Raw genomic sequence first — 14,886 nt, 5'->3', positions numbered from 1 at the left:
TTGCAAAAAGCTTTACAAATATCTCACTTTATCCCCACAAAAACCCTAGGAGGTACATGCTATTATTATCCTTGTTTTAACTGATGAAAAACTGAGGCAAACTGAGATTGAGACTTGTCCCAAGCAGGATCACACAACTAGAAAGTGTTTTCAGCTGCTTTTGAATTCAGGGCTGACTCCAAAGTTGAGGACTCTATCTGCTTTGTCCCCTGGCAAAGCTTACTTTTCCTCTCGATGAAGCAGCCCTTCCTCATACATCCTCCCTGCCTTACTTTCACAACTGCACAAGAGTTGGAAAAGACCCAGAACAACCCAACGTATATTCTCCCTTGGAAGGAAAAGAGCCATCCTCTGTGAGCTTTGGGAATGACTTGTATGCTGAGTTGCATTAAACTGATTTTTGAGATGAAAAGAATGCTGGCTTCTTCACCTTGTTGTATCTCCTTGTTTATCTCTCTGGTCTGGGGAAGAAATGAATTAGCTAAGAGATTCATTGTGGATGGAACAAAACTCAACAATGCACATCAAGAGAGCTCTTGATTGGCTAAGACTAAGCCTAAGACAGTGAAATGGATCACTCTAACCCCAAACCCGATGACCAACTCCAATCCCCAGAACAGTTTGGTTGTACACTGGAGTCTTCTATCTAAAGAATGGTGGACCATCTGTGCTAGAACTAGAGAAATATAACTAGGTTGAATAGCTTTGTAAGTTTAGAAGCAAACTAATTTGGAGCTGGAGTAGATTTATTCGTTGGACATTTCTAATTACCTTCCTCTGATATATTATTCCTGAATTTACATATTCTCTTTCCCTGGTGAATAAGCCTTAGAAAAATCTCTTGGGATGTATGGAGAGAGCTGGAGAGGAACTGGATGGGAACAAGTGAAAGAAGCTGGGACTGGTAAGAGAGAAAGAACATTGAGGGGTAGGGAAGCTGGGATGGTGCTGCTGTAAGGGAAATGATCATTGCAGTTTAAGCATGAGAACTCAAGATGTCAAACTGCCTTAAGAGTCAGGAAAGTCAGAAAGCATAGTGCCTCAAGTTATGGGTTCAATAATTAGTAGAACTTAGGAGGTAATGGAAGACCAAAACCCTGGGACCCTTATACAAGGTTCCCTGGGAAGCTAGTATCCAGGAAATTAAGTCAGGCCTAAGGCTGATGTTTTATGCTCTCTTTTTAAAAAATTTTACAAGTAATTTGGTGTTTGTCTTCTATGTTTGAGCCCTGATAAAGTCTGTGTTTGCCCAAGTCAAAAGATCATAGAGCTTATTGTTCAGGTTCAGCTGCATCTACCTTATAAGAGGAACTTAAATAAAATACAACTTTTTAACTTGCTTGCCCCTTTCCTAACAATGAAGGTCCCAACTACCCAGCAAAGCTTAGGCTGGAGATTACCCATAATAAATGAGCAAAAAGAAGGGGAGATGACTCTGCTAATTGGAACATGTTCGATCCCCCTCCTCCTTTTTTAAAGCTTTATTCATGCTCCAGAAGTAAGAATCCCCATGTGCCTAAGAAGTCACAAGACTATGGGGCTTCCATTGTTGGACACAAAAACCCCAAACCATTTCATTTGTCCTTTTCTAAAACTGAAAGTATGCTAGAGATATTTCTCTGAAAAAAAGTAGTAGCTATTCCGACTTTCCCTTCTTCTCTGTGTTGCAGCAGGACTGTCATTTCAGTTGTCCCCAACAGGGGAGCACACCCTTAACCCACTCAATCCTCACATTTAGCCCTGCCAATCCACACATGGGAGAAATTCTGCCTATCCCACCCTCCATTCTTTTTGGCCAAGGCTGTGAGACAGGAAGTCCCAGAGACACCATCCCAGAGCCCCCACAAAAAGCACAGAAAGATACACAGTCTTTGTCATCTCACTGCTTTTAAGTGCCCTTTCCAATCTGGTTATAAGGTTGGGAGTTCCCAGAGCTGCTCAGGTCCTAGGGAAGAAATATAGAGTTGCCCCAGCTTCATTTCACCCAAAGCCCTGAGATCTCAGTGCTAGGAGCTGGGAAAGAATGGGAATAATAGTCTCCTAGCAGTTTCCCAGGCATTGAGCACACAACTTCCTTATTAAAAAATAACCTTTATTGTTTATAAAAAAAAAAAAAAAAAAAAAAAAGCTCAGACTTCTTAGAAACACCTGCATGCGGCGTTGCTGGGTCATGACAAAACAGGAGAATGCCATGGGGCACAAATAACAAGACCAGAAAGCATAGGTTGCCTGGCTGTCCCCTCCCACAGTCTGTGGCTCCACAGTGGTGCTCATGTCTACACTCTGGAAATGTTCCTCACTTTCCTGCTGACTGCTAGAGTCAAGGCCAGTCCTCCCCTCTTCCCAAAGAGGACATTCTCTGATCTTGGTGATGTCCATTTATCTAGTCCCCCCCCATCCCCTGATGGCTAAACCAGGGACCCTCCCCACTTTCTCTTTTTTTTTTGCCAAAACCAAAGCTCCCCAGAGGTACCAGTCTGAGGGCAGGACCACAGACACACTAGAAGGCAATCAGGCCTACAGCACTGCCCACACCTGTCTAGGAATTGAATAGTCCAGTGGGCTCCAGTTGTCCATTACTACTGTATCATAGGCATATGACCAGACACTCCCCTGGGAGGGTACTGGGAATATCATTCATATATTCTCAGTTGTACCAGACACCACATTCAGAGACTGGGAAGGAGCAGATGATAAGCTGCTCTAAGGTGTGGAATCAGGAAATTCAGTCTCTAATGGCGCTGATCCTCACGAACACCCTGAGGTCAAAATGGTGAGGTTCCCAAGCCAGGGCATCCCCACTTCCCTAGCCCTTCCACAAGAAATGCAGAGCTCCCCTCACCTGCTCCTACAACAGCAGCCCCGTCCGATGCGCAACCCCCATTCCCCTGAAATCTCTGACACCCATCTATCATCCATCCCTCTTAGCTTGTTCCCACAGACAGGGTATTTTTAGCCATCTTGGGGGAAATAATTTTCCTGGCTCATGACAAAAGACTTATCCAGTGTCGGGGGACAGAAGGCAGCACAAGAAACTCCTAGTGTTCAGGTGAAATGTCAAGAAGTTGTCATGCAAAATAATAACTCAAACCTTTGGAGGCAGGAGGAGCATATTTTCAATGAAACCCTTTAAAAGAAGGAGCCACACTCTTCTCTTTCTCTTGGCTTCCGGGTTTGGGTAGAAATTCATACAACACAGGCACAGAACTAAATTCCAAAGGAAGACAGGTGGTGGTAAACACAGAGAAAAGGAGATTTTTTTATATTACTGGATAATCACATTTCCTCAGCCTTGCAGTCCCCAATCAAACCGGGTACCTTTCTCTATTTCTCTAGCGTGTTCCCCCACGGAGCTCAAAGCTTTTTGCAAACCCTTTCATCTTCTTGCTGCGAGTAGGCGGCAAGCTATTGTTGCCCTGGTTTTTGCAGAGGGGGGAGACTGAGGCACCGAGCAGGGAAATGCCTGTGATCCAGGCTCACCGAGTGAAGCAGAGGCAGGGCATGCTGACTCCCACATGGGAGCTAGTAGAGGGAACAAAGCAGAGGCTCGTTCTGAAAAGGAGCCCCAACCCAAAGGAAGGGTGGAAAAAAGGGAAGCGCCCGGATACAAAACTGCCAATAATTCTCAGAGCCCTGCAAGGCAGTGGGTACCGTTGGGGAGGGAGGATATGACTCCACTGCCACCTCAGATACTTGCCTTCCCTGGAAATGTTCAAATCTGGCCTTCCTTTGCTCTTTGGAAACATTCCCAGATAAGTGCCCTCCCTGGGAACTCAGGCAAGGCAGATTGAGGAAGCCAGGTTTCCTGAGAAGGGAAAGGTACCCAGTTTGATTGGGGACTGCAGGGCTGAGGAAAAAAATGCCATCTCTCTGTCACTGTGAGGTCTTCTCCAGGATTTGGCCTCTGATCCTGCTCTCACTTTGCCTCACCCTCTGCAAAGGATGGAAGGCAAATGCTCCAACCCACCAAGTTCTGGAAAAATAAAATTATGCTCCAGGACACATACACATACACACACACACTCACAAACACACACTCATTCACACGAAATACTCTCCTCAGCGGGCTCCCCAACTGATCAAGAAGAGGGGGATTTAAAGAGCTTAGAGCTACAATCAGTACCAGGTAGAGAGAAAAGGCCACTGGGAGCTACCCAGCCTGATGGCTCCACTCTATAAAACAGGGCAGGCTCAAGGACCCTAACTGGATCCCCCAATTCACCAAGCTGTCTGAGTCCATTGGCGGCAAAGGATCCTGCGGAAGGCCCTGCGGAAATCCTGGTTGAAAATTGTGTAGATGACAGGGTTTAGGGAACTGTTGCAATAACCAATCCAGAAGAAGAACTGAAAAAGGCCATGAGGGACCTTGCAATGCTGGGGGCAGATGGCTCCTAGGCTATAACTGAAGAAGAAAGGAAACCAGCAGAGGACGAAGACTCCGATCACTACGGCCAGCACGAAGGTGAAGCGTTTTTCTCGGTTCATCTGGGTCCTTCGTCTCCATGGCTGCAGCCCCAGGGAGGCAGGTTGGCGGGCCAAGAGTACCTGGCCCCGGAGTGTAGCCAGTATCTGGGAGCCCTGGGGAGGCTGAAAGTTTGAGGTTCCTTGGGGAGAGGAGGAAGTTGGAAGGGCTGGCGGCTCACACTCTTCTTCTTCTTCTTCCTCTTCCTCCTCCTCCTCCTCTGGCCTGTGACTGCCATCCTCCGGCCCCACCGAGCTCTGGTTGGGAGGCGTAGAAGGTGGCGTTGGATCTCCGATCGGTTCCCCTCCCTCTCTCTCCCCGGGAGGCTTGGAATGCCCATTGGCTTCACCCACAGCTGGGAGAACAGAGGGTGGCAGCTTGGCTATTGCAGATGCCCCGCCAGGACCAGAGGGCCCGGTGTCCCCATCCCCAGGGGCCTGTTTCCCATGGGGCCCCTGGCGGTTACGGCGCTTGGCAATCAGGTAGATCCGCAAGTAGACCAGGATCATGATGAGGCAGGGTGCAAAGAAGGAACCAATGCTGGAAGACAGGATGTACCAAGCCTCCTCGTTAAGCTTACACTGGGGCCGACCTCCAGGTTTCTTGCCCTTGTCACCCTTGTAGATGAGGGGGGGCAGTGAGATAAAGGCGGCAATGAGCCAGACAGTGAGAATGATGCCCTTAATCCGGCGTGGGGTCCTCTTGGAGTTGTACTCCAGGGCCCGGCTCACTGACCAGTAGCGGTCCAGACTGATAGCACACAGGTGCACGATGGAGGAGGTACAGAAAAGGACATCCAAGGCCAGGTAGACCTCACACCAGGTGTGCCGGAAGTACCAGTATCCCAGCAGTTCATTGGCCAGGGAGAAGGGTATGATGAGGGTAGCCACCAAGATGTCTGCTGCAGCCAGGGAAACCAGGAACAAGTTCTGTGGGGCTCGAAGAGAGCGGCTAGTCAACACGGCCAGGATGACTAGGGCATTGCCAAAGATGGTGAAAAGGATGAGAAAGGTGATGACAGCTGCGATGGCTGCGGTGGCCTGCACCGAGTAGGGCTCTGGGCTATCCATAGCAGAGGACTGGAGTAGTCCAAAGGCGATTGCCAGGGAGGGGCTTCGAGTGCCAGCCCCGCTGCCTTTCTGTGGGACAATCTGGAGTTAAAAGCAGAACCTCCTGCAGCGGGGGCTGGAGAAGGGGGCGGTCCCTTGGGGTTCGCACCCCACGGGCTAAGCCAAAGACCTGGAGCACCAGTTCATTCTGTCCCGGGATGAAGCGCAGCATTCAGCCCCCATGCCCGGTTAGAGGTCCGAGGTGGGGTGGAGAGAAGTGAGAGCAGAGTTTTGTTCAGTAGCTGGCGGCTCTACATCGTCCTCTGGGCTTAGGCTGCTGCCTTCCCTCTGGTGTGCCCCAAAGAAGTTTGTGAAGTTCCTGGGGGCTTCTGCCCCTTTCCTTTTGAGGTGCCCCAGCGGTGCGCTCTACTCCTGCGGAAAGTTGTGACCTCGCTCCGGACGCGAGGCTGTCCCAAGCCCGGATTTGGTGGGCTAGGGGTAGGAGGGCGGTGAGAGGGAAGCTCCGAGCATCTCCTGCTCCTTCACAAAAGCGCTGTAAGAGGTGCAGGCTCTCTCCTTTCCAACCCTGAGCGGAGCTGGAACCGTGATGTCAGGCGAGCAGGCAGGCTTGGCAGGCAGGCAGCGAGCAGGCAGCCCCGGGCAGGGGGAGTGGAAGGGAGGAGACCGAGTAGGGAGAAGACGTGGAGGGGAGGGAAGGAAAGGAGTAAGGGGGGGGGGGGAGAAGAGAAGAGGGCAGGAAGAGAGGGAGGAAAGCAGGGATGGAAGAGGTGGGGAGAGGGTGAGCACAGGCAAAGGGCGGACAGCTGGGGAGCCCGCGGTAGCGCAGCCTTCTCTTGGGGAGCTCCGCTGCCTCTTGTGCTTTTCCCTCACCCTTATTTTTGGAGGGAGGGCCACAGCCCAGGGATCCTGGGGGGCGGGGCTGGGTGTGGCGAGCTTGCCTGCAGCTGTGGGGAAGGGAAGACTATTCGAGGGGAGAGGGGATGTCAAGAGTGCTGGAAGCGTGCATTACATAAGAAAGGGGCTCAGGACGTGTGGCTGCGGAGGTCAGTCAGTTGAGGTGGGGCGGGAGGATGTGTGGGGTTGGCTGGATTGGGGAGAGGGGCTGGGAGCTAGGAGCCAGGGCTGGACCATCTTTGCGGACTGGGCGGACTGTAAGGGGAGGTTGGGGCAGGATCGGGGTGGGTGGGGGGGGAGGAACTGCTTGAGGCATGGGGTGTGGTGGGACTAGGGGGTGATTTGCGCCTGCAGGCGAAACCCCATCTAGCATCTCCAAGCCCTGGGGAGGGAGCAGAGGAGAAGCAACCACCCCCAAGCTGCGTTGCCCCAGCATGAAAATCCAGGAGATTTAGTGGGCACACGGCCCCCAGTGACCACCCGAATTTTGGCACGGAGACCACCACTGTCCGCCCCCCCACCCCCGGCCAGGCACCTCCTCCTGGAGAGCAGGCTGAGCCCAAGCCCCCCCTTTGATCACCGGTTGGAGAGCGCCCCCTGCTGCCTTCGGAGCGTCCAGGACCCCCACCTATACTAGGGCTCCCTCCAAATACCCTACCAAAGGAAAAGGGGCAAGATTTCATCTCTTCTTGGGCATCTAAACGCTACCTCAGCCTAAAAAAGCAACAGGAGAGAAGCCCAGATTTCCGAATCTGCAGCGAAGTCGCAGCTGCAAGTTTTCTCTCCCTCCCTTAGATGAGATTTTAGGACTGGGGGAAGGCAGTTCTCATTTATTTTCCCTGGGTGACCTTTCTTCCTCTTCCTTAGCTCTTTCCTCAATTCCCCTTCTTATTCAGTCCCTTCTTTTTTCTCCCCCAAGAACCTGAGAAATACACTCTCTATTCCCAGCTTGAGGACAAATAAGATAAAATGTGTGCTGATCTGGTCCAAAGAAACAGACCTAATAATTAATAGCATGAATAGGTGAAGAGAAGGCTGACCTATGATCCTGACCATCCTGGGTCCCTTGGACAATAGTCTGCAAATGGAAAGTAATGTGGAGAAAAATTAATAGGGCGAGTTCATTCTTTATCCTTCTCTCTTTCTGGAAGCAGGGTCTATATCACTCTCACTCAGTAACTCCTCCTCCCTCCCCATACCACCTATAGGTGAGGGAAAGAAACACCCTGCAGATGTCCCCTGCAATCTCTGCAAAACACTTTAAACAGCTCTGGGACATGCTTCGTCTCAGTGCTGGAGACTAATGGACTGGAGGGGAGGAGTTAAAAGAATGTCTAACTTGATACCTCCAGCCCCATCACACACACACACACACACACACACACACACACACACACACACATCCCTAGCAGCCTTCCCTATTCCATCCATTCCTCAGCCCACCCTAACTCATCACTATATTCAGCTTTACACTGCCTGTCCTTTCCACAGCTCAGATTGAGTCCCAGGATCACTAATGGTGTGAGTTCCTAGCACTAAAAGCTGTAGCTTTGGCTGTGGGGACTGAGGGGAGGTGGTAGACTGTATTTTGCCCTAAAGCCACGCTCTAGCAACTAGAAACGATTCAGTTTAACACCTATTTTGCAGAATAAGGGAAGCTAGCAGATGACTTTCTTCCTGTCCACCTTCACCCACCACCATCAAAAGCTTTAAGATTTCCCAGTCTCTTTATTCAAGCATGCACATACACACCTGGGATCTCTCCCACCCCCAACAATGACGTTTTATCTTAAGCTGATTTGGGGAACCCTTTCTGTGTCGCTTGCTCCAAACCCCCAAATTTCTACTGCTGAGACATCACCCTTTTAATCCTAAATACTGGGCTTGAGCCTGGACCAGCCTATTCAGTGCTTCATGCTATTTCCTGAAGCCCAGTAATGGTCTGTCTGAGACAAGAACATGACACTCCTTGTAGAAATAGGCATTAATCCACCAAGAAGAAAGAACACTTCACAGCAGGACCTGGCCAAGTACCAGACTTCCTCTAGAGCCCCTTCTAGGCTGCAAACGAATGTCCAAACTTGAAATTCCTGTGAAAGAACAGTTCCTAGCTTATATTTCTATATGGCTTTCAAGTTTACTAAATGAGGAGCAAGCTGGTAGAGGAGGTAAAGAGCTGATCTCCCAGGCAGAAAGAGCTGGGTTCAAATATCACTTCTGCCACATACTACATGCCCCAGGACAAGTCACAACTTTAGTTGTGTCTGATTCTTTTTGAAGCTTTCTTGGCAAAGATGCTAGAGTGGTTTGCCACTTCCTTCTCCACCTCATTTTACAGATGAGGAAAGTGAGATACACAGAGTGAAGTGATTTGCCCAAGATCATATAGCTTGTAAGTGTCTGAGACTGGATTTGAACTCATGAAGATGAGCCTTCTTGATTCCAGGCTGGGCACTCTATCCATTGTGCCATCTATCTGCCTTCTAACCATTGTCAGTAAATTGCAGAGAATGTGCTGACCTGCATTGATGGAGGGATTATCCTCACATGGGAGTTCCCTTTAACTAATAAAATTACAGATTCCATCCTAGTTTACATAAAATTTTGCTTACAATTACTTCCATGAGATAAGTAGTGGGAGAATAGTTCCCTGTTAATACATGGGGGGAAAAAAGAAGTTGCTGGCTCTTGATCATTTATAAATTGTCACATTTGCAAATACTCTCACCTTTATCTTGAGGAAGCTCCTGAGACAGGCCATGGTTCTGCAGGACCCTATACAAGATCTCTTCTCAAAATATATTGGTAAGTACTTTGCCCTGGAGGACAAGGCTCAAGACTTTTTCTACAGCTGAAGCTGCAAGTAGAACAAAGTAATTAGCATCTTATACTAACTGAACAGGCAGTGTCCGCTAAACTGTTCAAGTTAATAGCAGAAGTAATAGGTAATAGGATACCTTACTGTTCCAATCTATACTGCAGGGAAGGCAGTCTGCTGACCCACCTACTTCTACTTCTCTAGAGGGCACCACCCACATCTCAATCACCTCAGGATTATCCACGAATTTATTCTCCCTCAAACTTCAAATTATGCTTCAAAGTTTGTGGATTCTACCTCTATAATTTCTTCTAATTTACCTCTGACTTTCCCTACCCTTGTTCAGGCCCTCAACACCTCACCTCTAATTTACTATCTTCCCTATTCCAGTCTGTCCAACTCCACCTTATCCTTCTCAAATTATCTCAATTTTACTTGAAAATCCCCATAAAATGTAAATTCCACAAAGGGAAAAAGCTATCTGATATCTAACACTGTATTTTGGGTTCACATTAGGTATTTAATAAGTATATTGAATTTTTATGTGCAAGTTCCCCTTAATATTAAAACTCAAATATGACAGCTCAGAACTTATTTTTTTAATTCAATCTTTATTTAAAGCTTCCTCTGACAAGGAAGCTTGGTTTCTCCCTTTGGCCATTGGTGACTAGAGACAGAAAGATTATCAATGCTCACATGAGCACCATCTTCTGGGCCTTGAATCCCCTCCACCATCACCTGTAGAAAGGTTCAAAGAAAGATATTCAAGGTCATTTAAAACTGGATAAGAAATCTCAAAATCAACTATGTAGATCTATAATTTAAACCTTTCTTCCTCCCCTATCACTTTAGTTCTCTTCTCTCCTATATGGTACCAAACATCCTTAGGAAATCAAAAATACCCTTGAGATCATCAGTTACTTTGTGATTACTTTGTGGCCAAAGGGATCTATATTCTCTGTACTTTACCATTAAACTCTAAAATCAAACTAGACTGAAAAAAAGTAGATAATAAATTCAAGACACACACCCTCTTGGTTTTTTCCTCTCAGGGGACATTTCTTTAGACAACATGCTCAATTATCAATTTTTTTCTGACTCTGTTATTCTTAGAAATTTCCATTTCCAACCTCTTAAAAACGGTGAATTTTTTTTTAGTATCCCAAAGGTCCCAAAACTTTGGAGACTAAAGTCTCAGAGCCCATGTCCCCAGCTTCCCACCCATAATAAAGAGTGAAATACTCACCTGTATCTTCCGGGATGCCCATAGTTTCATTTCTACCCAGCTCCAGGATAAGCTCCGGTGCCCCACGCTGGACCAGATTAGATGCCACCCAAATTGAGCCCGAGAGTAGACATAGACACTAATGGTTCCTGTCAAAGAAACCCACCTCCTTGGAAGGAGATCAGAATCAGGGACTCTTAGAAATCACACACCTCAGGAGAAACCTAGTTTGGAATGTATAGACTTAAAACACTAGTGTCTGTCTTCTATCCATTCTGCTTCAGGGAATGAGAGAAGGAGGGTCTCCGATGTACCTCCATTATATAAGATAGCAAGAAGTTATAGAGTATATATACATACATATGTTTATTATGTATATATTATCTATTTATATATGTTTACAGAGTATATATTATCTATGTTTATAGATTATATATACTTAATATGTGCATTTAGTCATATTTATAGAGATATTAAATATATTATGTATAAAATATGTATCTATAAGTTTGTATTCTTTGTATAAATTTATAGTTATATATTATATATAAGTTATATGAATTGTAATCATAAAACATTCATGTATACATGTATATGTATACACCCTATGCCTCTTGCTCTCTTATAAACATACCACTCCCTGCTCCCTTATTCCTTGGAGTAGGATGGACATTAGGTAGAAACACTACATATACATACACTTGTGTATTATAAATGTCAATGTGTGACAGACACATATAATATTATGACAGTCATAAACACAAAATAAGTAATATGTTGTGTACATGTTCTATTGTTAGGAGATGGCATTTATATTATACTTTGAGGCACATACAATTTTTTACTACTTCTAATAGTAATAGTAATAATTAAGGTTTACACAGTACTTTATTTATGCTATATCTCATTTCTAGACATCATCCCCAGAGGATGCTTCCCAGTAGAACTCGATAAGCAGAGGGACCCAAAGGCTGAAGTCCCTCTGATATAGAGGCAGTGGTGATGGATGAAAGAGGGGCCTTGATACTGTGACCCAGGAGGAGGGTGGAGAGATCCTCAGCTTTCAATTGGCTGCTACATTCCAAACAAAATCCAGGTAACAATCAATTCATCTCGAAGGGCTGGAGGTTCAGGTAGCAATCAGCACACCCAAACAGATCTGTACTTAATGCTCCCATCCAATCCAGAAAGATGGGAGAATGTAATCCAGAAGTATCCTTAAAAGGGTCCAGCCATGTGGGCTCTCAGAACCTTGTAATCAAGGCCCCCTCCCAGATAATTTGACACCTACCCATGGCTGGCTGCAGGGGACCATACCAAAATCGCACCCATCTGGCTCCATGCAAAATTGGGCTAATCAGAACAGCTTTGGGGATTGTTTGTGGAGAAGTCTGGCTCTTCAGAGACAGATGGCTTCCTGGGGTGTGGAAAAAGGCAAGGAAAAAAACAGAGAAATCCAACTATAAAAGACCTAGCATCTTCAGTACTAAAATTTTTAGGATTCTTACTAACTACCAAGCAGGCCCAACAAAATCCCAACACATCAATATTAAAGATGATTTTGGAAATCTTTTGTTCTTAATCTCATTTTACAAGTAAAAAATAGACCCAGACAAATGAAGTTTTTTTAAAATCACTTAAGTAGGAGCTCAGGCACCAGAGTCAACTAAGTCAACTTGAACAAGAAAGTTTTTCTGAATTTCCATTTTCCACATCTGTAAAATGGTCATTTTCTCCAAGCCTAACTGCTTTATACACATAAGAAGAAAAATAAAAGCCACCTAGTGTTTTGGTTAGATTGGTGTGTCATTTTCTAGCTATCATCACTGGCATCAAGCTTAGGCCTTTGTACTTTGTAGGTTTAACAAATGGTTTTAGATGGTAGGAAATTGGGGGTCTCATTTGAAGGAAATGTTCTGAAACATTAAGAGGCTCATGCGATTCTTAGTGACCTTGCCAGATACATCTCTTCTCAACAGGGAAAGAAAACTTAAAATTTATATAGCACTTTAAGGTTTACAAAGCACTTTTTATATCTATGTCAACAATTCATTTGATCTAACAATCCTGTGAGAAAAGCTCAATGTTATTCCCATTTTATAGGTAAGTAAATTGAGGGTAAGTTATAACTTCCCTAGTTTTGAGATTTAAAATTTGGATAAACTCCTTCTACTAATAGACTTCTATCTGCCTGCACTCAGAATGTCACCCTTTCCACTTATACAACATATGCTAAGAGGAAGAACCGAGGTGGACAAATTGTGTTTTTAGCACTCATTATCCGATTTCCTCCAGGCCCCTGTTCTCTCATTCTCAGGCTCAGGATATATAATCACCCCTATAAGAAGGTAACAGCTTCATTCTACTCCTTGAGCCCACTTACCTCCAGGGAAAGTACAAGAGCTCTCCATGGGGTGGCTGCTCATCCAGGGATCACTGTTCTGCTCTCGAGTGAGCACCCAAACAGCACCGGTCCCATTCTGCTGCCAACCACACAAGTCTGTCTCAAAGCCACAGAACCAGTCAAAGAACCAAGGTTCTGTCCTTCTCCCAGAAAGGGCAGGTCTCAAGGAAAGACTGCCCATAGAATGGGGCCCTGAGCTCGGAGACTGTGCAGACCAGTCTGGATGATCCGACTCTGGTGGGGGTGATGGCTGCATGGACCCAAGTCCCTCCTCTGGCATCTGGACATCTCTGGGGGGGCCAGTGCCCGCCCCCTTCCTCTGGAGAGGCTTTGGCCTAGGGCTTTTGGCCCGTAGGATTTTTACATTAGTAGTCTCAAGGTCTTGGGAAGACTCAAGGCTTTGCAAAATGACCTCCCAGCAGTCTCCATCGAGGCAGAGCCAAGAATGCCCAGATGTAGCTTCTAGCTCAGAGCTTTGTCTTTGTGCTCCAAGTCTCACTAAAGAGATGGGCTCCAACCACCTCGGATGGGGCAAAGAGCCCAGCACTGGACCTTGAGAGTTGATGTTCCCCAGTGAGTCCCCCGAAGCAGGGTCCTCTGGGCTCTGGGCACAGCCCCCTCCCTGCTCTGCCTGGTCACAGGTCTGAGGAGTCCGTGAAACTGGATTACCATTGTTAGCCTTGTGTGGACCCTGCAAAAAGCCACTTTTCTGGAGGGGAAGGCTCTGTTGGTGTCTCTGTAGGGTGGTTACTTTCCTTATGACTGAAGCAACTGTGGATAATTTAGTGATGGCCAGATTCTGGTGAAGAGATGAAGAAAAAGAATGGGAGGTGAGGGGGGAAAGGGAAGGGGAGGTGATGGGGGAAAGGGAGGGGGAGGTGAGGGGGGAAAGGGAAGGGGAGGTAAGGGGGGAAAGGGAAGGGGAGGTGAGGGGGGAAAGGGAGGGGGAGGTGATGGGGGAAAGGGAGGGGGAAGTGAGGGGAGAAAGGGAGGGGGAGGTGAGGGGAGAAAGGGAGGGGGAGGTGAGGGGGGAAAGGGGAAGGGAGGGGGAGGTGAGGGGGGAAAGGGAGGGGGAGGTGAGGGGGGAAAGGGAGGGGGAGGTGAGGGGGGAAAGGGAGGGGGAGGTGAGGGGGGAAAGGGAGGGGGAGGTGAGGGGGGAAAGGGAAGGGGAGGTGAGGGGGGAAAGGGAAGGAGAGGTGGAAGGGGAGGAAGAAAAGGAAAGGGGAAAGGTCATACTGAAATAAGAAGTTTTGTCCAAAGGTAGAGTGATATCCACTGAGGAAAAAGAAGCCAGTCCCTCCTTTCTTCCCTGGGAGCCATGGACTTTTGACCTAATCTTTGTGGACTTAATAGGTTGGTCCAGTGGAGAAGATAGGTTGACCAAATGTAACTGGCTTGAGGAAGACTTGGCTCTTTCAGAATGGACAGTAGAGGACTCAACCAGGCTCTTACTTTTCCCTACTACATTTCTGAGTTCCTCAGCCTCCCTCTCTGTTCTAAAAGTGGTGAAGAACTTGGAGACGGTTTCCCTCCTCACAGATGGGAGACTTCCATATGGCAGGATCTGGCTGATGTGTTCATCATCAGTAGGCCTACTTTGGACCCCCTGTTGTGCCATCCAAGCCTTATGGTGGAGCAGACTCGCACTAAGTGGCTCTCTGGGGTTGAAGTAGTCCGTCGAGGGCTTATTGCCGCGTCCAACCCTTGAAGGACTTGGGGAAGGCATCTTTCCCTCTTCTCTGGCTTTCTCATTGTGAGCCTCCCACAATGCAGAGGGGACACCAGTAACCTGGGCCTCCATCCCAGGCCCAGTCAGGGAAAGCAGTTTGGGGTGGGCTTGAAATTTGAGTCTGCCCTCCTTCACCATGGGCTCCCCAGGGAGGACTCTTGTCCAAGCAGCTCCCCCTTCTTGTGGCCACGGTTCTGGCCCCACTGCTGAGGAAGCCAAGGGAGGAAGTGTCCCTCCAGCCCAGTTACTAGTTTGAGTCCCCAGAGCTGGCAGGGGACTTCTCT

The 14,886-nt window shown here is 47.5% G+C and overlaps 2 protein-coding genes across 2 annotated transcripts; both read right to left on the bottom strand.

The window, feature by feature from the left end:
* Positions 1-2,075: 2,075 nt before the first annotated feature.
* Positions 2,076-6,624, bottom strand: ADRA2B (adrenoceptor alpha 2B). Its single transcript, XM_051975766.1, has one exon. It carries the CDS (start codon positions 5,530-5,532, stop codon positions 4,219-4,221), a length of 1,314 nt encoding a protein of 437 aa, XP_051831726.1. The 5' UTR covers positions 5,533-6,624; the 3' UTR covers positions 2,076-4,218.
* Positions 6,625-9,333: 2,709 nt separating this feature from the next.
* LOC127552408 (apical endosomal glycoprotein-like) lies at positions 9,334-13,739 on the bottom strand. The gene is made up of 4 exons (XM_051982945.1): positions 12,853-13,739; positions 11,761-11,886; positions 10,491-10,618; positions 9,334-9,982 (listed from the first exon to the last, which is right to left on the bottom strand). Exons 1-4 carry the CDS (start codon positions 13,151-13,153, stop codon positions 9,860-9,862), a joined length of 678 nt encoding a protein of 225 aa, XP_051838905.1. The 5' UTR covers positions 13,154-13,739; the 3' UTR covers positions 9,334-9,859.
* Between the last annotated feature and the right edge of the window lie 1,147 nt (positions 13,740-14,886).

Source organism: Antechinus flavipes, chromosome 2 (genome assembly GCF_016432865.1).
Source record: "Antechinus flavipes isolate AdamAnt ecotype Samford, QLD, Australia chromosome 2, AdamAnt_v2, whole genome shotgun sequence".
Classification (NCBI taxonomy): domain Eukaryota; kingdom Metazoa; phylum Chordata; class Mammalia; order Dasyuromorphia; family Dasyuridae; genus Antechinus; species Antechinus flavipes.
The sequence above is the reverse complement of the archived record's forward strand: the minus strand, read 5'-3'. Positions and strand labels throughout refer to the sequence as shown.